Source organism: Hippoglossus stenolepis, chromosome 5 (assembly GCF_022539355.2).
Source record: "Hippoglossus stenolepis isolate QCI-W04-F060 chromosome 5, HSTE1.2, whole genome shotgun sequence".
NCBI lineage: Eukaryota > Metazoa > Chordata > Actinopteri > Pleuronectiformes > Pleuronectidae > Hippoglossus > Hippoglossus stenolepis.
This window is the reverse complement of record NC_061487.1, coordinates 22,739,781-22,764,494: the sequence shown is the minus strand read 5'-3', so window position 1 is coordinate 22,764,494 and position 24,714 is coordinate 22,739,781. Positions and strand designations below refer to the sequence as shown.

At 42.7% G+C, this 24,714-nt stretch overlaps 2 protein-coding genes across 4 annotated transcripts in view; one reads left to right on the top strand and one right to left on the bottom strand.

Moving 5' to 3' along the window:
- Positions 1–12,825, top strand: part of tspan33b (tetraspanin 33b) — a 16,025-nt gene extending 3,200 nt beyond the window's left edge. The window contains exons 2-8 of one of the 3 annotated variants that reach the window (XM_035156855.2): positions 1,182–1,239; positions 1,667–1,671; positions 1,957–2,031; positions 5,225–5,320; positions 5,790–5,918; positions 9,209–9,370; positions 11,306–12,825. In XM_035156855.2, the coding sequence (XP_035012746.1) occupies positions 1,182–1,239; positions 1,667–1,671; positions 1,957–2,031; positions 5,225–5,320; positions 5,790–5,918; positions 9,209–9,370; positions 11,306–11,374 (594 nt within the window). In that variant the 3' untranslated portion in view covers positions 11,375–12,825. Of the gene's footprint in view, positions 1–1,181; positions 1,240–1,666; positions 1,795–1,956; positions 2,032–5,224; positions 5,321–5,789; positions 5,919–9,208; positions 9,371–11,305 lie in introns of all 3 variants that reach the window. The other 2 variants (XM_035156854.2, XM_035156852.2) reach the window with 2 other exon arrangements.
- Positions 11,587–24,257, bottom strand: ttc38 (tetratricopeptide repeat domain 38). Its single transcript, XM_035156851.2, has 14 exons — positions 24,133–24,257; positions 23,052–23,129; positions 22,882–22,963; positions 21,679–21,850; positions 20,062–20,235; positions 18,203–18,278; positions 17,764–17,883; positions 17,581–17,640; positions 17,310–17,348; positions 16,763–16,844; positions 15,029–15,194; positions 12,901–13,060; positions 12,338–12,411; positions 11,587–12,007 (listed from the first exon to the last, which is right to left on the bottom strand). The coding sequence occupies exons 1-14, from the start codon at positions 24,160–24,162 to the stop codon at positions 11,920–11,922; spliced, it is 1,401 nt and encodes a 466-aa protein (XP_035012742.1). The 5' UTR covers positions 24,163–24,257; the 3' UTR covers positions 11,587–11,919.
- Positions 24,258–24,714: the final 457 nt, after the last annotated feature.

The following is a 24,714-nucleotide window of genomic DNA, read 5'->3' as shown; positions in this document are numbered from 1 at the left end:
TTATCATAAACACATAAACTGGTGCGGTTGCCATGGCTACAGCTGCTCTGCATATCCGACACCTGAGGAAAGGCTCGACATTTGTTAATCTGAGCACACCTGTCCCGGCTGACAGCACAAATAAAGTCTGTTCAGGCACGAAGAACAAACACTGGAAGCTATATATTTTCAACGCAACAAGTTTTTTCCAGCAGCGAAGTAAAGAACCAACCAAAGAAGAATTACACATTAGTAACTTATTGAGAGTTGGCTGAGAAGTTTGACACCAGTCCACTGAATATAGTAGGAAACTGGAGCCAGGAGACAGTTGGCGTTCAATTACATTTTATTTGTATATCCCCAAGTCACAATATATAATATCTCAAGGCACTTTACATAGTGAGGTCGAGAAATTATAATATTACAGAGAAACCCAACAATACCCACGATGAGCAAAAGGTTGGCCACTGTGGAGAGAAACTAGAATTACTACCCTGCAGTAATTTGCCCAAGTTTCAGTCTCAAACATTTTATTCCAAACTCATATGAAGTGACCGTGACCTCTGACGGCTGAAATCGAAATCAGTCGATTCAAGTCCACAAGCGACAACTTGTCAAAATCTGAAGGAATTCCCTAAAGACAAACTTGGGATATCTTGTTTTAGAGGCTAAAAACATATTTTTTGAGGCCACACAAATCTAATCAGTTAATCCATAAGTCTCAGTGAACATTTGTGCCAAATGTAAAGGATTCTCTCAAGAGAACATGTTCACAAGGCAAAAAGGGGTTTTGTGAGGTGACCTTTGACCTCCAAATTCTATTCAGGTTATCTTTGAATCCAAGTGAATGTTTGTGCCAGGGTGTTCCTGATAGATCACGTGACCTTGACCTTGACCTTTGACCATCAAACTTTAGTCAGTTCAAGTGAACATTTGTACCAAATTTTAAAAGATTCCCTGGAAGTGTTCCTGAGATATTGCATTCATTAGGCAAAAATGTGATTTGACCTTCAACCACTGAAATCTAACCCACGTCATCTTTGACCCCAGATAAACACTAATGTTCACATGAATGAAACTGACCGACAAGACAGATGGGGGTGGGGGGGGGTCTGTGCCACCAGCGCCGAGGCACAAGTTACCTGCTCAATGTGCTACGAGTCCAAGTCTTTAGGAAATAATAACTTCTCTCTCTTTCCCAGGTTTTCTCATTGTTGATTGTTGCAATCGGGGTCTACGCTAAAGTCCAGAAAGCTACAGGTAGATATGTGACACACTTCTTCAACTTCTATGACAAATGAAAACTCTAGAGGAATTGTTTATTCTCCTTTATTACAACTATAGAAAGATTTTCTCACATTTTTTTCTTCATTATGTTCATATTTAATTTAGTAATATACAGAAGGTGGACAACAAAGATAATTAACTTGGGCTCATCCCACTGATTATGCCTCTGTGTCCTGTATAATCAGCAACAGATTATTGAATATTAAAAGCAATGGAAGCAGCCAGTGTTGATAGAGGGGCGATGCAGGAATAGGAAAACAGTGTAAAAGGGAAGACATTTATTTCAAGGTTAGAACTGAGAGTAAATGAGGCGAATGCCGGGAGGGGAAGGAAGTAAAAGCGGGAACAGAGGAGGACAGACGAGTAAACAGAGGCTGTTATGTTCCTGTCTTTCTGCCAGACACGGTGCGGGACACGTTCCTGATCGACCCAGCTGTCATCCTAATTGTGGTGGGGGTGGTCATGTTCTTCATTACTTTCTGTGGCTGCATCGGAGCCCTGCGAGAGAACATTCGCCTCCTCAAGACAGTAATAGACAAAACAGACACCTCACTAACACTGGGGCTGTGTTGTGCTTCCGATGTGGAAGCTTAAATCACATTTAATCCAGAGCCAAGTCGTACATCTCAGACAGTCAGTTATGTTTCAGTCAGACTGTGTTTTTCATATTTGTGTCCCCTCTGTCTGTAGTTCTCCTTCAGCCTGACTCTGGTCTTCCTCACCCAGTTGGCCATAGCCATTATGGGCTTCTTCTACTCCGATCAGGTATCTGCCTCCTCACCGTCTGTGCACCATCTTAGATTTTCTGTAACACTAAAAGTCACTATAAGGTCACATTCCATCTCTAGTTCTCTTCACACCAGCGTCGGCCCTGAATGACTCTCCATCAGCTCCATTGATTTGGTGTATTCTTTCCCAGCTTTTGGACATTCTGTACATTTGTCAGCTACGGTCCATAAAACCAAAGAGGGAACAGATACATTTGAATCCGCAGATGGAAGCAATTAGCCATAGACTGGACATAAAAATAGACGACTTGTCTCCACGTCTACCAGCTGAACACAAGTGAAGCCAAAATATTCTGAATACGGGTGTTGCCATAATGTTTTACCTTGTTTTTATAGCATCAAATAACTAATTCAAGCCAAACTTACCGGAAATATGAACCGTCGCAGAAACAGCAGTTTGAAGAACTACCTGAAAAGAAATTATTCGACGTGTACTTTTACTTTTCAGTCTGGTTCATGTCCCATCTGTTAACATGGGTTAGGCAGGGTTTAGGGCCTATAATGCTGTCAGTCACAATATCAAGATGATTTGGCTTCACTTTTGGGAGCTGTCATGTCGTCCATCTTTATTTACAGTCTGTGCTTTGAGCACACATGGGGGAATGTTATGTCAATATCTAAGCCACACTGTATTCACAGAAACACAAACACACACACACACACACACACACACACACACACACACACACACACACACACGAGTATGACAGCAAAGATCAGTCTGTGTGTGTTTGTCTATAAACACTTTAAAAGTACTGTATTTGTTCTTTCTGTGATAATAAAACTGACAACTTATTTTGTTGATGACAAATTAAAACAAAGCAGTTTATCTTATTCATTACCATTTGCATAAAGCACTGCATCATAGTTCTAAGCATTTTTGAGTTAGTGACACAATCTCAATCCTTCAGGTGGTTCAGAGAGACACCGGCTGAAATGTGCTGAAAATAAAACCAAACAGTAAATATTTAGAAAGACGTCTCTTCGGATTTTCACGAAGCTTCATTTCCAGCGAACATTATAAACACTGCTGTTGACAGGAGCCTGTACTCCATCATTTCCTGTTACCACAATGTGGTAAATGATGTTGATTTCTTGCGTATAAACAGTATAATTTAATTTAACTATGGAGGAAGAAGAATAAACATCATTTCGGGTGACAAATTATTTTCTTAAACCTATTTATAAAGAAAATATAAATTCTACTGTAACCACTTGTGGGGGGGGGGATCCAAACTGTGTGTTAGGGTACAACTGATTAGAAATGGTTCCTGTTTCCATCTGAGCCCCATATGTGACCCCTGGTGTCTCATCGAGAGGCTACAGGGAGGAGAAAGGCCCCCCCACCCCCGCCCCGCCACTATTCAACATCCATTTATCTTTACAGTAACATCGCATTAAGGCTCCGTGGAGAATAAAAAACACAACAGCCAGTGGCACCAGCGTTTCCCTGACACTGGTGTGTGGTGGCGAGGTGTCTGATGCCTGACGCTACCTCCCGTCTCCCCTGTGTTCTCTGTCAGCGCTCGGACTGCCTGCTGCTAAACAGAGCAGTTTAACAACCCTCCCAGCATCCTTCCCTGCTAAATGATTCAAATGCTTCGGCACTTCAAAGTGGAACCAAATGTTCCATTTCAACAGATCCCTTGAAGGAGACTTTGCCGCTAATGACATGGGGAGGTGTGACGATGGGCTCGGAGGCCCGACTGAAACAGAGGGAGGGGACGGGGGGGGCGCCGTAAAAATCCTAACAAAAATTTAGTAAAATGACTTGGGGGATAAGAATTTGGGGCTATTTTGATACAGCTCACGGTTTTTTTATCAACATAACCTATTCTAACGCGGCCTGTAAAACGAACAATGCAGAGAGCCTTGAGCAAAGCACTAACACAAGTTCATTTCAGGCTTAATGAAATTTTAAAGTTCAGCAGCTTATTAGCATACAGCGCCGGCATTAGCATACATTACATCTGAACTCAAGTCGGTAGAAGCGTGGCCCTTCTTGTTTTTAAAAGAGGGAGATTTGCATTGAATACCTTTTTCAAAACTTTATTTATACTGTACGTGAGAATAGAATATATAAATATTAACAAAGCAGGGGCCTCATAAAACTCTTGAATGTATTACAATGAACAATGAGAGCAAACACAAGCAGCACAGTTTTAATGTCTGAATTAACCATAAAGTCTGAAAATTACACATTGTTCAATCAAATCAATGTGTTTCATTTATATTTCATCAAGGTTTTATTTATTCAGCTCAAGTAAAGTTAATGAAAATTACTCGATTATAATAACAAATGGGGGAAGCTCATGCAATCATCCTCCACGGCTGAAGAAGTGTAAAAGCTGCACATGTGCTGTGTGTTTGCTATGCATCGCGTGCATTGATCTCGAAGGCATGGCTGGTTCAATCATCATTGTTATTCTGCACTGCCGCAGCCAGCGCACTGCAACAGGAGTTCCTGCTCCTCTGCTGTCTTGTTTAGATAAATCCCACATTATGCTCCTGCGACGTGAACCAGAGGATTTTACGCCGAAGCCTTAATGGAAGCAATTCTCCATAGAAACATCCCAATTAACTGAACCTGACATGTTTTCTTCAGCAGCTAAGTATCCTGGTTATAGAGATAATTTTTTCAACTGGACACTTTGATGAAGAATTTAAACAAAAATGGCAGATTTAAAGGAGATATTTTATATTCAGGCTCATATTTCTTATTTGGGTTATTTCTTTTTAAACGTTTACATGCTTTGATGTTCAGAAAAAAACGTCACTGTCCTCAGACTGTCCACCGCTGCAGCTCCTCTTTTCAGCCTCTGTCTGAAACTCTTTATTTTAGAGACTCCTGTCTCTTTTACGCCCCCCCCCCCCCTCCTGATAAAGCAAAGTTGGCCCACTCTCTTGTGATTGGTCAACAGCTTCCAGCTCGTGCAGGAAATGTTGGCCTCCTTCTCATTTTACCTGGCGTGCCAGACTGGCCCGCTAGGCGTGCATTATGCAAATGTTGGGCCATATCGGCCGGGAACAGTGTATTTACCTTTTTTACTTTACTTTAGTATCAAACTTTGCAGAACTTCAACATACACAAAAGACTTATATAACACACTAGAGGAAAAACTAAAAAAAAGGCACAACACCCCTTTAATATTCCGTATTCTCTCTCCTAGACTCGGGATGCTTTGGGAAAGTTTGTGACGAAAGCCATCGTGCACTACAGGGATGACCTGGATCTGCAGAACCTGATGGATTACATCCAGAAAGAGGTGCTCCGGGCAATCCCACACTTTAATGAATGTGCCTGTATGTGCGTATGTAGCTAACCGCACAACGTAAGTCTTCAAATGAATCACAGCCTGTGGAGTATTAAATACGTCTGTGCACTCAACCGACAAACCGCCGCCAGTGACCACAGAGGTGTACGTCTTGTATTTGTTATCTCGGCCTCGCTGAGGGTTTTCCACATGAGACGTAGCATTTAAACATGTACTTCTTGTGTCTGTGAGTCTGCTCATGAGATTCTCCTCCTGCATATGCATACACAGGTGCACTTGTGAACCTGAGTTTTCCCATGTGAGAAGACCAGACTGGCAGAACACACAGTCCAACGCAAGAGCATGTTTCTAAATATAAACCTCTGCTGTTTTCTCCTCTCTCTCTCTCTCTCTCTCTCTCTCTCTCTCTCTCTCTCTCTCTCTCTCTCTCTCTCCGTCTTCTTCTCTTCCCTTTACACAGTTCAAGTGTTGTGGGTGGAACAACTACACAGACTGGTCTTGGAACCTGTATTTCAATTGCACACATACGAACCCCAGCACCGAGCGCTGCTCTGTACCTTACTCCTGCTGCACTCCTGTTCCCGGAGAGGTGCGTACTTTTTTTACAAAAACTCACAACAGAATGGCATCAGTCGAGCGAACAACACCCCCAGGACCTAACAATCCCCTTAAATTCAAACAAGCTGCACCAAAGTACACACAAGTATTCCTTGGGAAAATGGCAAAAATCCCCTTGCAATATTAAAGACAGTGACAACAAAAACTAAACTTTGATCCACCCCACAATTTGTTTGGTTCTTTCCGGGCCCGTGTCCCATCATTCCACGAACTTTCACAGAAATGTGTTCAGCAGTTTTTGCGAAATCTTGGTGAAAAACGAACAGAGAAGCAAACAGGGGCCAAAGCATAACCTCCGTGGTGAAGTATTGTGTTAATGTAAAATAATGCTAAATGTAAAGAAGACTCAAGAGGTTTAGCGGGTTGTCAACTAGCTGGAAGGCCGCTGTTCGAATGTGCGTTGCTCCAGTGCTGAAGCGTCCTTAGGTGAGAGTCAGTGTGAGAATGGGACGTGAGACAAAAGGCGCTGATTGAATATGTGTTAGAATTTGGCGAATGAGACCTTTCAAAGGCGCTTTGAGTGTTTCTTTTAAGTTTAAATGACTTCGGTAAGTCAAAACTTCAAAGAATGATGGTGTTCGGTTGAATGCCAATAAGCAGCATTTTGTAACAATGAAAGAAGTTTTCTGAATAATGTGAAGCAGCAAATTAAAAGTGCTCGGTGCAAAAAACCTGTAGATGCATCAGTCAGCAAGGACACGGTTTAAGTGATGCATCTGAAAGTGGGTCCAGCCAGTACAATCCAGTTTAAACACAGTTTAAATGTTCAGTGTGTCAGATTAAGGTGAAAGGAATCTATTGGCTGAAGATGTTCTCACTAGTTTGTTTCATCTAAATTGTATGAATTGTTGTTTTCTTTACCCTAGAATGAGCCTTTATATTTAAATACTTTATATCTACATCAGGAGTGGCTCCTCTCTACGGAGGCCGCCATGTTTCTTTTACAATCGTCCAAACTGGACAAACTAAACACCTTTTGAGGTTTTATGACAACTGAAGCTACCACAGGTTCTCTTTCACGTGTGTAAGAGGAGGGTGAGGTGAGGAGTCCTCAGCTGCAACATACAACTTCACCACTAGGTGTCACTAAATCTCACACACTGAACCTTTAAAACAATAATAACTATCTGAGAACTGCGAATGTAGATATGTTGATGTGCGTCACCTACATGCAAGAAAATAAATTCTGAATAGACATCATACCTTAGTGTTTAACTCCCAGTTAGAGAAACAATCAAACTGGTTTAGTGCTGGGGACATCATCTTCCTACACAGCTGGCTAGCAACCCGGCTACATGAATAATGTGAATAGGAGCAACAGCTACAGCAGCCGCTGTGGATGAGATCAACGCAGCTGCACCCGCTTGTGTGAGTCGGCTTTACAGCGTCTCTTCGATCAATACATCTGCTTTGATGAATGTGAAAACCGATAACTGCTCTTCACAACCACTACTGCTGCTCCCACGTTGACTGAAAATGACACCGGCCAGACAGATACATCACTCGCTGCTGATTGATGAGGCTAAACTGAAATAAAAATACACCCTCCCACCAGATATTGGCGAACATGAACTCGGAGTCAGCCAGAATGACTAACATGAACTGGCAAACTCAATTATGTGATTATCCGGCTCGAGTTTATTTCTGTTTCTGTCTTTATTTAAGTTAACGTCTGGATTAACAGTCACATATTTGAGTCTTTTGACACCTCACCTGTGTGAAACCATGTATCCGACGTACCAGACAGTAATTACTTTGTGAACAGTGAGATGCTGCTGGTTTATATTTAACAAAACTGAATTTGCATTATTTTGACATAATACTCAAGTGGGTCAAAAACTGCAGAAGGTGTTTGTTTCTTTGCCTGGAGGCGTCATCTGCATGTCTACACCTGCAGGGATAAACTGATGCTGGTATCAGGCTGTCTCATGTGTGGGTTACTGGTCTGACACTAACGAACCAGTAATGAACCAATCAGAATCTACTGATTACACGAATGATTGGTGTGTTACATAAGCTGCGTTTCAACCAAGAGTAGCAGAAACTTTAAGTCCCAGGAACTTTATTCAATGAACTAAATGTTGCTGCGTTTCCACCACAGAGCGTTTCCACCATGCACTGTACTCTGCAGACATTCTCTGGTGCCCCCAGAGTCGGCCGACGTTCACCCCAGGTTTTTAGGGGGTGTAACCAGAGAACCTGTCTGCTCTCTTGTGCTAACTCGGCAGAGATATCCTGCTGGTCGAACTACGAGAAACTGGAACCAGGAGTCTGTCACTTATGTAGAACGCCACAGGTCCTTCTGAAATTTACACGTTTGGGTTGGACTTCTGCGCCAGAAATCTAAACGAAATCCCGTTGCAGTAACTGCATCAGCAAAGAGCGGCCGAGTTCCCAAGCTGACTCGAATGCAATCAACCCATTCAGCGTATACACTATGTAGAGTGGTACTCTGCTATCTGAGATGCAGCCAACAGTAACACCAACAACCTTTACAGCGGAATTGTCAGTGGTGACTTTGCCTGCTTCAAAATTCAATTCCTCCTTCATGAATGTTTAATATATGTCTGTACCTGGAATCAACACACACACGCATCCGCCTGCACATGCATGTAAAAATAATGAAATGTAATGTTGCATTCTAACACAAACAGTATGTAAATAGTGTTCTCAGTGTAATCGTGCATGCATGAGTTTGCAGATTCCCACTCACACAAATAAATGCCCCCCCCCCTCACCCTCTGTGCAGACACACGGCCGCTGACAATTCCTTCTAGTGCGAAGACGGAAGACTAAAGAGTCCATGCAGATCCTTCACACTAATATTGATTATACATCATGCTACACGGAAAACAGACCACAGCAGCTTTCTGCTACATGACTTGAGGGGGGGGGGGGCAATTAATTAAACATGATTGGAGCTGAAGCAGTGCTGCGACCTGCTGTTCGGAGCCTGCTACTGCAGCGGCTACTTCAGGGACAGAGTCACATCTTCCCTGTCACATCAAATGGATGCAGTTATATCGTCTCTCTCTTGTCATTTTCCGTCTCTTGAATTCCAAGTCTCTGCAGTTAGCGGGCTTCCACTAAACTCTCCCTCGGCTGTCACCATAGTTAATATCTCTGTCAATGCGAAATAATGCAGGAGATGTGAAACAGCAGCTTCGTGACAGCTTCCTATTAAAGTGCTTCAGGTTGGTGTAATCAAGACAATCTGTCACGTTCTCTCTCTCTCTCTCTCTCTGTCGATCTGTCACACAGGCAGTGATTAACACCATGTGTGGTTTTGGGGTTCAAACCCAAACCTTCCTGGAGGCAGACAAGTCAATCTACCCGGTGGGCTGTGCGGACAGGGCGGTGATGTGGATCGAGTCTCATCTGATGCTGGTGGGAGCGCTCGCTCTGGGAATGGCCTTGCCGCAGGTAACTGGCACACCTGCAGCCACTTGTTCATAAAAGCTTTGTAGTAACAAGTCAACAGTCCACAGACACACACACACATGCACATCTCTCACACTCACATAATAACTTCCCAAATCCCTTACCCTAAACTTAAAGGTCCAGTGTGTAAGATTTAGGTAAGAGGGATCTATTGACAGAAACTTAATATAAAATAATCCTAGTGATGTTTAAACTAATGTTTCATCTATATTGTACAAATTGTTGTTTTCTTTACCCTAGAATCTGTCCTTTATATTTAAATACTTTATATTTACATCGGGAGCGGGTCCTCTCTATGGAGGCAGCCATGTTTTTTACAGTAGCCCAGACTGGACAAACTAAACACCTTTTGAGTTTTCATGACAACTGAACAGGTTCTCTTCCATGTTTGGAAGTGGAGGGTGAGGTGAGAAGTATTGAGCTGCAACATGCAACTTAACCACTAGATGTAACTAAATTCGACACACTGAACCTTTAACCATCACAACCAAAATCTAATTCTAACCCTAACCCTAAAAACGAAGTCTTTACCCTCAAACAGCCCATTGAATTTGGGAGGACCAGCCAAAACATCCTCACAACGATAGATAGACACACACACGTCAACAGAAGCATCAACTGGAGGTGTAACCAGATTGAGCGTGTAGCAGTAAACATATCGACGGCTCCTGGTATCTTAAAAGCAGCCTCGCACTGTGCATTTGTACACGGCTGCGAAATAGACCGAGCAGCACTTCATCAATCAGGATTCTGCACCTTCCCTCAAGTTACACACGTACCAGCATCAATTGTTGAGCTCCCAGTGACTCGGCTGCACAGGTCCAGCAGCTCTCGCATAAAATAACCCCGGCCTTACAGCAAAAAGGAGGGGAAAAGAATCTAATAAAAAAACTTTTTCTTGCAGAAACCAACAGGGTGTTTAGGTTAATGTGAGGCCACTGGAATATAACTAATTCAAAATCGAGAGTTATACATAGACGGCAATAACTAGGCACAATGGGACAATGAAATTTTAACTGCACATTATTCATTTATCGCACCGCTCTGGATCGGAAGCGCAGGTTAATGTGCAAGTGAGGCGGTGACCCGCACGCGAAGATGTGAGATTATGTGCCAGAGGAAAGGAAGGATACTGAAGATTCAACCTCCATCTACTGAGCAGAGCCACGCAGAGCAAACCTCAAATCCCGAAGCATGAACTAATGATAATAACTCAAGTCAATATGTTAGATTGGCCATGAAATCACATTAGTGCTTATCAAGAGCTGTCTCTAAATAATTAGTCCGCTTCCTTATCAGAATGATTCAGGTACTGTCACAGTGGGTTCTCACACAGCTCGCAGCTTTGTCAGTGGGTTCTTTGGCTCCATCTATCTCGCTCTCATATCTGCCTGATTGGGTCCCTGGTGAATCCGCTGAGGGGGGGGGGGAGCACGTGAATTACCTATGAGTGCTGTCAAAACAATTGCATTAGTATTCGTGTTTGCTTTGATGTTGCAGTAAATCTGATGATGATGAAGTTCTCTCCCTTTTTTTCTCGTCTCGCACATCCTCGCTAAACACCATTACTTGATTTGTCTGCAGAACAAGCCGCGTTTAAATCAGACGGTTAATTATTGAACAGATCAGTTAAAAGGCGCGTTTGCCACCAAATGCGTGTTGTCGCAGTGACAAAACACTTCATGAGCAGCGCTATAAGAAGTGTTATCAGGGTTATGAGCCTGTAAATTGTGCAAGGCAATGAAATCACGTCAAGCGTCTGTATGCAAACATGTTTATCTCATTTCGCAAACATGTGGTCCCAGTGCAGAATGAGCAGTGCAGCCCCGTTCTGAGGCACTTTGAGACGCTCAGCACACGATGTACAGTTACCAGGAGTCTGCTCTGTAATCTAAATTGGCAGCTGCTGTCCTCTAGATTGCAGGGATCGTGCTGTCCCAGATCCTGATCTCTCAGATCCAAGATGAGATCACCTCAGTGTTGTGAGAGCGGCCCGACGCCGGGGAGGACGAGGAAGACGAGGGAGGACGAGGGAAGACGGGGGAGGACGAGGGAAGACGAGGGAAGACAAGAACTCACGCAAAGACTGACTTTTTTTTTTTTTTACTGCTACGGTACCTCTGCAATGTTTTTGAGTACATTTCTTATTCTTTAGCGTGTGATGCACTTTATTCTGTTACACTCTCACATGCAAAGTGTATATTTATAGATTTTTTTTTATATTGCTGTTGACATGAAAAGCATTTAAATTGAATGTGTCATTAATACAATTTAGAGGAACATAGTCACAGACATCTGCACAGATTAGAGAAGCCTGTTTTGGTAAAAGAATACAAAAAAGATGTCGCACATGATTATGTTTTACACTCATAATCTCGTCATTAACAAAGCTTAATAGGTAGGTAATCTAAAACATGCTCTGCATTGAAAACTGTGAAGAATTCAGCAATCTTGACAACAGCTGGTACCATAGTCCCCTAAAACCAAACATGGGCACATGAGATTCTACGTCTGCTGATGTTACTTTGATGTTAGACGTGAAGAGCCAGGGCCCGCTGCATCAGGCGACCCGTCAGGGGGGAGTTGGGCCTCACGGCATCCCGCTCAACTAGAAGACATCTGGAGGGATTCAGCAGAACACAAGGCGGTACATGGAGATGAACACAGATTCAGAGAAAGTACAAGCTGAGAGGCTAAACTGATCAATAATGAAAGCGCAACATGGGGTACAGACGGGCGATGTCGGTTACTTAATGGGAGCGTATACAGATAGTGTTCTACATGGAGGCGACAGCGGCAGAGGACAACAGGAGTGGGCAGCAGCCGCAGCTATACGGCATCAGCATGAAATCCAGTGAAAGGACTTTCTATTCTCTCACATATGGAAAAGCAAATGGGAAAACACTGAACTAAACCTATGTTTGGACTGAAGTCCCAGTTGTGCATTACCTTCCCAGTTTCTGGTGGTGCTTATCCTCTGACTTCATTGCTGCATGAATGAGCAGTTGATTGAAGATATCCCTCTGAAAACAACAGTGGACAAAGCCATTAGTAAAGACTTTTCCCCAGCACTGCACCGTGTATAGTCTTTCTATCCTTTTGTGTTGTTCTGTATAGTGTTGCACTGTAAACTGTTGCACCTTGGGGGACGGTCTCATGAACACAAAGGACATAAAATCCATCAGCATCCATCACACAGATTCATTATTCATACACTGGTGCACTGTGCAACACATTCTCTCCCTATGTAACATGTTCAGAGGCTGGAAGGCTTTAGCTCTTACGGAGAGTGTTCTTCACCTCTGGCCTATTTTCACTTCAACAGGGATTTGGGTTTTACTCCAGAAAACAAACACAAAAACAATGGGATTGATAATATTCAGACTAAATAAAGCCTCGAGGCTGAGAGCTTGCAAGTGGTGCATCAGAGAGCTGGAGTTGCGTTTGGGTTTGATTTTTGTTTCAATTATTTTAGTTTGCTTTCGAGTTTACCACATTTCCGCGGAGCTCACCTGAGCGTCACTGCCACCGATATCTACGGCTCTGTAGCGTAAAGGGTACAGGAGCTCCACCGCTCCACTGTAGTTGCCCTGGTCGTACTCCATCAACGCCTGACACATGGGCACACCTAGAGTTCCAGCCAGCTGGTGTTGCTGATTGTCCCCTGGCTCCCTGCGAAGAAAATGAATGGTTGGAAAAGAAAAAGAGACATGTCTTGGGTTGGAAGGTTTAGAAACTAGCTCTCAAGGCAGAATGCTTTATGGATTGTAAAGTTGTGGAGGAATAAATCTACGATCACAAGAATAAAAACACTTTCTAGTATGAACTTCTTCATGCACCTCACTTTCACAAGGGTGTGCATCTTTACTAAGGATGATGCATCCCCTTCAAATTAATGTTTTGCTAACTTACAAACAGACCATGCAAGAAATGTGCAGGTAAAATGGATGAAAGGCAGCACAGATAAAAAAGTGCAATAGGTATTTGAAATGTAAAACAACCAGCCAATGCAAAAGGATTTATCACTGCCGACTGACCACTGAGGCTGAGGAAGCTGCTTCTGAAATCTCATATCTCAGAAAGAAGACCTCCAAGGTGAGTGACAGACTAAATCTGGGTCACAGAGTTGGAGAAGCAGATGGAAACCAAAAAACACTGGATTTTAAAGTGACTTTACTGGAGCGCTAAACAGCATCGCAGCACAAGACAGACGAGACGGAGGAAGAACAATTCAACAACTTGTTTTATTTTCACTTTATCTTCCTGTTTCCTGCAGCGGCCTCCTGCTTGACTATCTGCTTTTCCTAATTTTGAATGGCTCCCAGCAGACTAGAGTCCAGTTTGAAGTAAGAGTTGAAAGGTTTTTTACCATAAATCTTCCACATCCATGTTTCACATCCCCTTAAATCCCTGATCTGTTCGTTTTGCAGGATTAACGAACACGGTCTCAGAAATGTCTTCCAAACATGCAATACACATAAAAACAAGGAAGATGTGATATCTTACTCAGCAGCACTTTATGAAGAACAGCTGACCTGCATCTGTGTTCATTTACTTGTGCTGTTTGAAAAAGACACACAGTTTTGTGTCTCTGATGGTGATTTGTAACAGGTTTTAGTGAATATTCCTCAAAATACTCTGTTGAAAACATATTCTTAATTAATTGAAACAACAGTTGCATAGTTCTGCTTGGGAAACATGCATTTGGTTCCTGAAATAAAAAATGACTGAGTTAAATTATTCATAGAGAATCTAAACAATAAGGACTCTCACAATCTTAAGGATTCATTTAAGCTCCTCTTCATCTTCCCTGCTGTTATTTCCACTCATTAAAAAAAGAACATTTCCATGTTTAAGTATGAGAATCAATGAAATCTACAGGATAGCTCCAGGTTGGTGTATTTGTACACACTGCTGGTATCAGAGTATTACTATAGTGAACAGTGAAAGGCAGGAATTCACTTCACTCTGAGACACTTCCTCCAGTTGTGAGGCTTCTCTGGGATTAGCTCATTCCGAGAGTCGCTGCCACCGAGTGTAAAAACACGAGGTCAAAAATATGGATTATGTAAAACTGTGCGATCCCTTCGAACCAGAGCAATAAAAGGGACACAGTATATGTGAATGATGGGATTAAATAAGTGCAGAGCTTCAACATGTCTGCGGCTCGCCTGGTGATTCAGTAGAGTAGAGCTGTGCTGGGGGAAGTTGGTGTCTTAATTAGGAATAGAGTGCCTCATCCCCACCACCCCCCCCTCCCCCAACTCCTGCGACATGGGTTACATGATGTAACAGTGAAAAAACATGAGAATTTAAAGCACTGGTTTCAAATTGCAGCTTTTCCGTGGGTTCTGAGCGAGACAGAGTTAAGAGCACAGGCTGTCCGCGATCGGGATGCCAGAACATATTATGACCACAAAACTCCACAGAGGCTGCAGCTGCTCGCACAACATCTGCTACAGAGGGAAGACCCACGGTCTCCGAGATGGACCGCAGCTCTGAATTCCCTTTCCTGGCTGCGTCGGCTCGCTGTCTCGCCATCCTACGCTCAGCCTTGTTTTCTGCTTTACATAACGCCCGGTTGGCTCTTACGTAAGGCTGGAAGGAGCATCGAGGTGTGCAGCGAGGAGGAGAACTTACTTAGCCAATTCCTGGAGGCCCTCCAGCAGACGCTGCGAAGTGCCGCTCTCTCCGGCTCCCAGCGACGCCATGAGGAAGTGGAGGTCGTTGAATAGGGTCACGTGGTCGTCGGTGTGAGGCTGCGTGACCTGGAGCAGCTCTCGACAGCGGTCCTTCGTGCACACACCTAAAACAGGCACCAAAACAAGGACGTAAACCGGGCTTGTAGGCTGCATAAAGGCTCCAAATTCATAATTAACTTTTTTTTAAATAGACTGACGCAGCACCTGGGCTTCAGATTAATGAGCTATGATAAATGGGGTTATCTCACCTCCGCAGTTTCACTTCACACCATTTAAAATCATCTTAAAGCAGATGTTGCCCTTCAGCCCATTAACAACAAGTTAACAAATGTTTGCGGTATTTTTGTCGAGCCAATTAGTGTCGTAATAACATTTTGCCTCTCACAGCAGTGACACGCTTCATTTCCTACGATTTTTAACAAACTCTGATTAGTAGGGTCCAGGACACCGTGTGTGGCAGATGGAGACAAAGATCCTGAAGAAGATGGGGGTCAGAGAAGAGCCCGTTAAATTTTGGGTGTGAATCCGGATCAGGGGGCGGATGGAGAATTGTTAAAAACTTTCTTTAACATTGTGAGATTGGGCATTAAATAAAGATTTGGATCTAGTGAATCAAAATGTTGTTTCAGAGGCGACAGTACGGCCTCGACAGATGTACGAGCTCTCCTGAGTCTAGTTTCATCTTTGTTATTTAATCTTTTCACATCTCTTTCAGTATTTCATTACTATGTCTACTCCAGTTTATCTGTCTCTACCTGCCTTTGGTGTTTCCTCATATCAAATTGATGAGACTTCTTGATAGCGTGTCCTCAGTTCCTCAGTTAATATTGTCTCGCTATGTGCGCGGATGGATGAGGAGACTTGTTTTTATTGCTTTTATTCTGTAAAGCACTTTGTGTTACATCGTTTGTGTCAGAGCCATCTTCAAAAATCAAAGCCGTACTTTCACACCCAGACTTCCTACACACACTAGTCTTCTCTACACTGGACCACTGTAACTCCCTCTTCTCTGGCATCAGCCAAGAGTCACTCTCCTGCCTCCAACTACTTCAGAACGCAGCAGCTCGGCTTCTTCTCACTGGTCATGCTTCTCTCCATTGGCTCCCTGTCCATTTTAGAATTGATTTTAAGATTTTACTAATCCCATTTAAAGCACGCCAGGCACCAAGCTACATCACAGAGTCACTGACCCCTGAGGTGCCTGCACGCAGCCTCAGATCCTCAGGTGGAGCCCTGCTTGCATGTTCCAAAGTCGAGGTTAAAAAACTAAAGGTGCTTTTGCCATCAGGGCCCCTCGGCTTTGGAACGGCCAACCTGAGGAGATAAGGCTCGCAGGGTCAGTGGCTTCTATTAAATCACTTCTTTAAACCCATTTTTATAGACTCGCTTTCATGTGATGTTGTGTTTTTATCGTTTTCTTTTCAACTTTTCGTTTACCTGTTTTATTTATTTTTTATTGTCATATTACTGCTTTTATGTGTTCACTAACACTAACCATCTAGACGTGGGCGTCTGGCCTCCTTGTCACATTGTTATTTCTCTTATAATTACTTTTTTTAACTATTTGCTGTCAAATCTGTTTTTTCAAATAAATTATTATTATTATAATTGTATGTAAAGTGCTACACGAATTGAATCTGATTGTGATTTCCTATGTTATCATGCATCTCACCTTCCATTTCCAGTCTTCGGAGCAGTGAACAGGCGTCAACAGTGTCCAACATGGATCCTGTGGCTTTACAACGTCTGAAAACCTGAGAGAAACATACATGTTCACTGTTCACCTGGAACACTGAAGCACGTAACGAACATCTGCCTCCACAGACATTTTCAGAGGAAAAAAAACAGGGGCATCTCCATGTTTTTGCTGGATTCCCCCGACGTGAGCTGTTAAACATTCATGACTATCATCTAACTTTATGTAAGAATTTCTGTTGTGCTCCAACTCGTGTCGGCCCTGAGTGACATAATGAAATGTTCTCGTGTCGGTGCAGGACATCAAAGAGCTTTAGTCTCACGTCGCCTCTCGTATTTTTAGAGTGAATAAAAAAATCATCATCTTCGGCGGTTGACACTGAAATGGCCGGTGTGGGTTTTGACTTCCATTTGTTCACACTTGCCCTCTTGGATCACCAGAACAACACATTGCTTTTAGTGCGGATCCCCTGTGTATTGGTACATGCATGGGAAGAAAACGCAAACCCTTGACATAAACTGACCTGAGAGTCGTATATTTGCAGCGCGGCTTCGTACTGCCCCTGTGGAGGAGGAAGAGGAGGTGAGAGGGAGGAATTTGAAATGACTTCAGACCTGAAAGACAAGCCAGGGTTACAGATCGCGTCGCGCAGATGCAAACACAAATTAATCTCCTGATATAATCAACTGCAGACTTCAAATTACCCGAGGGAAGGGATATCGTAAATACAAGTTCCACAAACACTCCCACCGCCAACTACTCGCTTGACTGAGAAAACCCATTATAATCTTTACCTTCTCGATGAAGCATAGAGCCCAATGCCAATAGTTGTGACTGGCCAGGACGTCAGATACCTGGAATTAAACAATGCATATTGTATTTTCCTTTTTTCCCCTAAGGCTATTTGAATTAGTAAATTGAAATGAGTGGACTCGGTTACTGGGATGTGCTTCATCATTAAAAATAAACACTCGTACCTGCCAGTCTTTCTCTCGACTTTCCATGCACTTCAAACCTTTGTCCACTTCTGCCCTCATCTCATAAACATGAGCGAGCGAGTGGACGGACCAAGCGTCGTCTGGAGTCAGGCGGAGGCCCTGCACCGGAGAGTGAATACAGATGAAGAGAGGAGATGTATTTGCTACACCAAAGTAAAACGACATTTCAGAAATAATGGGCTCGCTTAACTCCCAGTCTTTCATTTCTGTCTATGATGTTCCTCGATCGTTTTTCATGTGACCCTCGAGTCACGGCTGCTTTGTAAGTATCACACACTCAACAGAGAAGATTTGGGAGCTGCCGAGGTTTCGGCTCCTCTGCTTGTTATCGTTCCTTCGACGGCAAACGCCTTACTTGCCGAACTGAGACGATCAGAGGCAAAGAGTGTGACACAGAACAAACAGGAGAGAGTCTCACCTCCATCGCCACTTTCTCCGCCTGGTCATAGAAGTGAGTTTCCAGGAGACCGAAGGAATACAGTCCATTCAGATAACTGAGAGGAGAGGGAAACAAAACAACTCTTTAAACCCTGATCATTTACGTTGGATTTATTAGTGTTGGGTTTATGGACTTTTGTTTATCGTTCTGGTTCGGCCTGTATGTCTGCACACATGTTATTAACTGAGCTGTGTTGTGGTGTGAGCTCCCGGCTGAACGACGCCTCCTCTGACCTGCATTCCCACCACTTCCTCTCTACCTGCCCTCAATCAGTCAATCAGCTTCACAAGACACCTCAAGACCTGTTCTACCACTACCTCTCTGCTTACAGGCAACCTGCACCTGTCCTCTTTTGTCCTCTTTAGGTTTGTCTTAATGACCTTTTCACCTGACACTAACCTGTTCTTAATGCTCAGGATCACTTCTCACTAGAGCCCGACAGATATGGATTTTTAAGGACCGATGCTGGGAGTAAAAATGACCGATAGCTACTATATTTTATACCGGCAAAGACAAAGAACTTTAACAACAATTCACACTTTAACCATAAACTTTACGATAAATAACTGTAAAATAAAAAATTCACAATCAAATATACAGATATTTTGATCTGCCAACGGTTAAATTGATCCGACTCTACTACTGAACTTTGTTTGACTGCCAGATTCAACCTGGACGCCACCACCGCTCCACCACCGCTCCACCACACTCTGTATATCAGAGAGGAAATCTAACCTTAGCCCTGATAACACTCTCTGTTGTCTGTCAGCATGTTACTCCATTGAAAATAGATTCTGTGTGTTTTTACTATTGGTATCTCTGCTCCCATGTTCCCTCATTCTGAGTTCAGCCTTTTTCTTTCACCTAAACACACATTAGATTTTCCAGAACGATGAAAAGCAGAGACTACTTTTGAAAACACGCCTCAAGCGATAACAACTAAAGGTCACAAAAGTTGTTGTTGACGATTTCTATTAAACTGGCACATTTACAAAGGGTGTGCTCTGGTAAATCAGCATATTATAATAATAAGAAGGAAAATAATCCATCTTTTAATTTTGACTGACACTCCTTAAATACATGATCATCTATTACAACTCAACTTAATCCCCTGGGGGAATCTCTGCGTGTTTGTAATGAATGAGAAATAATTTGATATATATTGTTGTGATAAATAAAGCAGTGACAGTGGATTAAGTGTGTGTGTGTGTGTGTGTGTGTGTGTGTGTGTGTGTGTGTGTGTGTGTGTGTGTGTGTGTGTGTGTGTGTGTGTGGCAGGCTGCAAGTGTCCCTAATTAGTTTTTAATAAAGTCAACACCATCATTAGTTTGCCGTTAACCCTTGAGTGTCACCATCAACAACACATTACTGCAATGTGAGGGGAAGGTTTAAATTTTACTATATCGTCCCATATTTTGCATCATCATTTATTTCATAGTTTTGTTATCATTATATCAGAAGACATATTGTGGTTTTAAGTATCAAAACTCATCTCATTGTAATTTGACATCTCCTCTCTGAAGCTCTTGCTCTTTAGCTGTTTGCTAAATATGTCGACGTGATGGTTGGTGCCAAGCAGGTAGTTTATAGCAGGTGTTATAAGATTTGAAAGCTCATTATGATTACAGGTAGAGTTTATGTTATACTATGAATTATATAAAGTGTTTGGTCTCATTGTACTTGTCTAATGAATCAATTCTTTCATGCTGTCCACTGATGAACTGTACATATTATTAGTTTATCATGTTTATCATGACATGCTCAAGTCAATGAGCGATTGGTGGTGTTGTTTTGCCCCAAAATGCTGATGTGTGATAGTAAAATTCTGCTTTCTGTACCTGGACAAAGGAATGTGTGGTTTCCAGTGAGGCAGCACCCTGGCCACGGAGTCTCTCAACTGGGTCTTGGCTCCCAAGTAGAAATATCCATCATGGGCAAACTTGAGGGCCAGCATATCAGTGGGGTGATCGACCAGGATGTCTTCCCATACATCACAGGCCTTGTGAAAAATTCTGAAAGGAACATGAGTCTCAGTTAAAGGACGCGTCGTGAAGGACGACAGAAGGAATGTACAATGAGAATCGCACAGGATTCAGCGCACTTTCTGCTGAGTGGAGGGAATGTGAGGCGCTTGAAAAACATTAAGAGCCCTGCAAGACTTTATTAAGAAACAAAGATGCCTTAAATATTTCCATATATGCAAATAAGACACTGCAGAGAGAATAGAAATATGACTTGTGAGACTGTGTCACAGTCAGTGTAGATGAATGCTGGGGATCTGAGGCATGTGACTGCCTCCCAAACGGGGGACACAGACAAAGAGCTACTTGATGAATGGATAAAACACATTCTTCAGTCTTCTGATGACTAAAGAGACGTCATAATTTCCCGTGGCAACATGTTTCCTCTGGCATGATAAGGAACACAGCTAACGCTCTGATGAGCCCGAATATTGATTCAATACGACTATTAAAAACAACATGCATGTGGACAGCATGCAAACCGCTATGATGTATATGTTTACTTACGTAATTATATATATATCTACAGAGCGGGGGAGTGAGAAGCCGGGTGTGAACTCAGAGCGGCCCACTTCTGATCAGCTCACCCAGGACGCATGTTAGTGTGAGATGTAAACAAGGCCTCAGAGTCTGTTAACTGCCGTCTGGGAAACTCCGAGGGGGGCTGCTGTGGTTTGTATTTAAAGTGGCCTCCGTCGAGCCGCTCTATCATAAAGGCCTGACTGGTGGAGTGATGCTGGGATGCTTGTCCTCTCGGCAGGTTCTTCTGAGGCTGAGTTCTCCATCACCTCCCTGACCTTGACCCTTCATGCCCAGTTTGTAAAGTTGGCCTCGAGGAAAAGACCCAGAGGTTCTTCCTTTTTAAATAATAGAAGCCACTGAGTTCCTGGTACCACTCACAACTTTAAAAAATGGATTTATACCCATGTCCTGATAAGCGTCTCGCCCTCAGACCTTGTGACTTGGTTTTTGAGCTGAACAGGACTGAATTGTGGGATTTTGTACAAACAAGTGTCTTTTCTCATCTTCGGTCAAGTTCTAGATACTTCACAAGCAAACAGGATGCGCCTGAATACTATTTTGAGTTGCGCAGCAAAGGATCTACATACTTTGGTCATTTTTCTGTTAAAAGTATTAATTCACATTGACTCACAGTCATGATTTCATACACTTAATTACCACGACTTAAGATTCCTGAGGATGTACTGCACAGTATGAATGTTACCATCATCCAACAACTAGTGCTCCATCTGACAAGGGACCACTGTGCATATGAGAAACACAATGGGGACTTGTGCATTCTAACGTGTTCAGAAGAAAAAGGAAAATGAACTCATGTTAACACCCCTGAGATGAAATATCGGGACTAACATGACAAATCCATCCCTCTCTTTTGACTTTTCTTTTTTCTAACAACCTGACTCTGACTCTTACCCACGTGAGAAGAGCTCCATAGCCTTGACATGGAGCTTCTCTCTGGGAGTGATGTCCTGGCTGCTGGCCAGCTCCACCGTTCGAGTCACGGCACTCGCCAGGCGCTCGTTCAGCCGGGTGGAGCTCGTCGTTGCCGCCAGCTCCAGCCCGGTACTCATCACATGGCCCATAACTGCAGGGGAGATGAATCAAACTAGCTCTTATCTTTGTGGACTGTAATTTAAAACACTTGAAACATCATATGCACTCATAAAACACTAGAACACCATAAAACACTTTAAAACATCGCATGCACTTGTAAAAGTTTTCCTTTTGAACTGCAGAGCATAGATATAGATCACTGCTTAAGCTATGCCTATGTGTGTTTTCCATCCCCATCGTGTGCCCCCCTGATAACATGTGGATCACTATGTAAACCCACTGCAGACTACATGTTAATTCCAGTCATGAAATCAGACACGTGTACTTACAAAGATATGATTCTAAAGATTGGTTGACAAATTCTTTGTTCTTTATCCAAGACGATGAGAAAAAGGGGAAGTAGGAAGGACATTTTTTTGTGAAGTTTTTGTAGTATGTAGTATGGATGTATTTAAATTGGGGTTGAACCCGATGACCTTTACCCGGATGTTACCTATTACAACACATGAAAGGTCTGATCATTGGTAGTTTGCCAGTTCACAGGAGCATCAATTAACGTTGAACCTGTATAACGGGAACTTTCAGCCAGCAAATATTCTTGAAATTCAAAAGCAGTAATATAAATAATTATATAACCGGGGCTCTGAATTTTCTTTTATTTGTTTTGACTTGCCATAGGGCGAAAAGGTTTGGATGTAACTAGTGACATTAAGCAACTATGGAAAGCATTGTACCTGGATCATGGCACTGGTGGATTTGTCTATATTTCCTATATTTTGTATATTCCTTACACTTAAGTATTGTTACTTATGACTTACTGATGCCGATTTCTGACTCTTGCTGCTGAAATATTGCAAATTTCCCCATCGTGGGACGAAAACGATGATTTTAGCAGTTTCCTTCATTCACCTTTATCCTTAAGTCTTAAGCCTTGATTGTGTTGTTATCTCCTTTTAAAATTGCTGCGTCCTTGCCAGGTTTATTGTGAAAGCGCTTCTCAGCAGGACTTACCTGGTTAATACACCTAAAGATTAACTGTTGCTTGACCCCCTGCATATTTACCAAAGTTAGGATCGGCCGTCTGCAGGGCGGAAATGCATCCTTCAAATCCTCCCAGGGTTTCATCGTTCCTCCATTTCACATACTAGGAGCCCACCAGACAAAGATGGATGTACTTAACTGTGACGTAGTGAAACATGTTGCAGAATGACAGCGTGTGGGAGAGTATTCACCTGGGTTAGTAGGGCGTCATAGAGTTTGCAGGCCTCATTACTGCTGGTGGAGAGTTCAAGACCCTCTGCCCTCCAAGCCTGTCACACACACACACACACACATATTAACACTGCATTAGTTAGGATTTCACACATTAGAGTATTATCACGGTGGAGAATCCCCATATTTGCAGTTAGATAGCTTACTGTGAAAACTGTGCCCTGTTAGGTGTTTATTAATCCTTTCACCCACAGAGGTCACTACAGTGGACAGATGTTCCAAAGCCATTTTCTTTGCAGATGCATGGGTTTTGATGGCATAAATACTAAATCTTTGACCCTGAATCAATTAGTTAATGTCATTAGAACCTAATTTTGCCGGGGGGGGTTTTCGGGGATATTTTTTAGATGTTTTTCATATTTGCGACGCGCGTGCTCTGTCAGTCAGAGGCGTTGCCAGGTCATTCCACAGTCATAACATAAATCCAGTTTAAACATAGATGCTTATGTAATGTGAATGGGGAGCTGGATAATAATAGTGTGTATTCCCTGCAGAGAACTGTGAATCTTTACAGGAGAGTATATAAGAGAGGGTAAGTTGTGTTTTGTATTTGTCGAGCTGTATTGTATTTTTTTGTATATATTATTGTATAGTTTTCACTTCATTTTATATGATTTTATTAATTGGTTTATTAAGTACACATTTGTTTAGTTGAAAACAACAAACGCATGTTGTGTCCACTCAAGTGAACATGTGAAAATCTATTTGGAATACCTGTGTTAGACTGTTTTTGAAGCCTAAAGATGAATAATAACATATTTCTTACCTCCTGACTGAAGTTATGATCACTACAGCATGAAAGGGTTCAAATAAAAGCACAACTACACACCTCTGGTGAACTGTCACTGAATTCCTCAGTGTTGTTTGTGACTTTCTGAGTTTAAACCCCCACAGTTTGTTTTTTAAATCTAATCTCCCACATTCTTCTTCGTGTGACCGCAACGCGTCCTGTCGCCTCCTCGTTTCCTCCCCGCACACAACAACCACTTCCTGTCACGACCTTGTCTGAAAGTTTCCTGGGCATCGAACACAAACACTGACCTCACAGTCCCTGAAGCTCGAAGCGATCATGACTGACAGCTCGTCAGCATCTGGAGCAAGTTTCACCCAAACAGCTGGACTCACTGCACGGGTCAAGCTGCTTCCCACCGGAAGTCAACGTTAGGCACAGCCGTGTTTCAGAATAAGAGCATGAACTAGACTATAAGAACTAGAGTTTTGTTCTGGTCTCTTGTTTTGTGAAGCTTCCTGTCTCCCACGGTCACTTCTCAGAGTTTGAAGCTTCACAGATTTCACGGAGGTTTGTTCTCTTTGTCCTGAGGCGGGTTTTTCTAGTGTTGTTGACTTTATGGAAGTTTCACAGTTAATCTGACAGCGTTTGACCTCGTGGACCAAATATTGATCCAATATGAAAACAAGGAAGTGTGTGTTTCTGGTGACACACGTGACACTTGACTTGCATAATCATCCACATGGACAATAAACACATTCATGTGTAGCCAGGCATACACATGTACACACATGTAGTATGTACGTATATATGTATACACAAAACACGTGCATTTAAAATATATATGTGTGTAGATGGATAGAGATAGAGACGGAGAGATAGATAGATATAAA

What these genes read in the sequence shown, in the direction of transcription:
- ttc38 (XM_035156851.2), bottom strand. Translation starts at nt 24,162, where the DNA reads ATGATCGCTTCGAGCTTCAGGGACTGTGAG. An exon ending in CCACACATTCCTTTGTCCAG is followed by an intron (nt 18,279 to 20,061) that starts GTACAGAAAGCA and finishes CTCTCCTCTCAG; the next exon opens with TTATCTGAATGGACTGTATT. An exon ending in TGCAAATATACGACTCTCAG is followed by an intron (nt 16,845 to 17,309) that starts GTCAGTTTATGT and finishes TGTTTCTCTCAG; the next exon opens with GTTTTCAGACGTTGTAAAGC.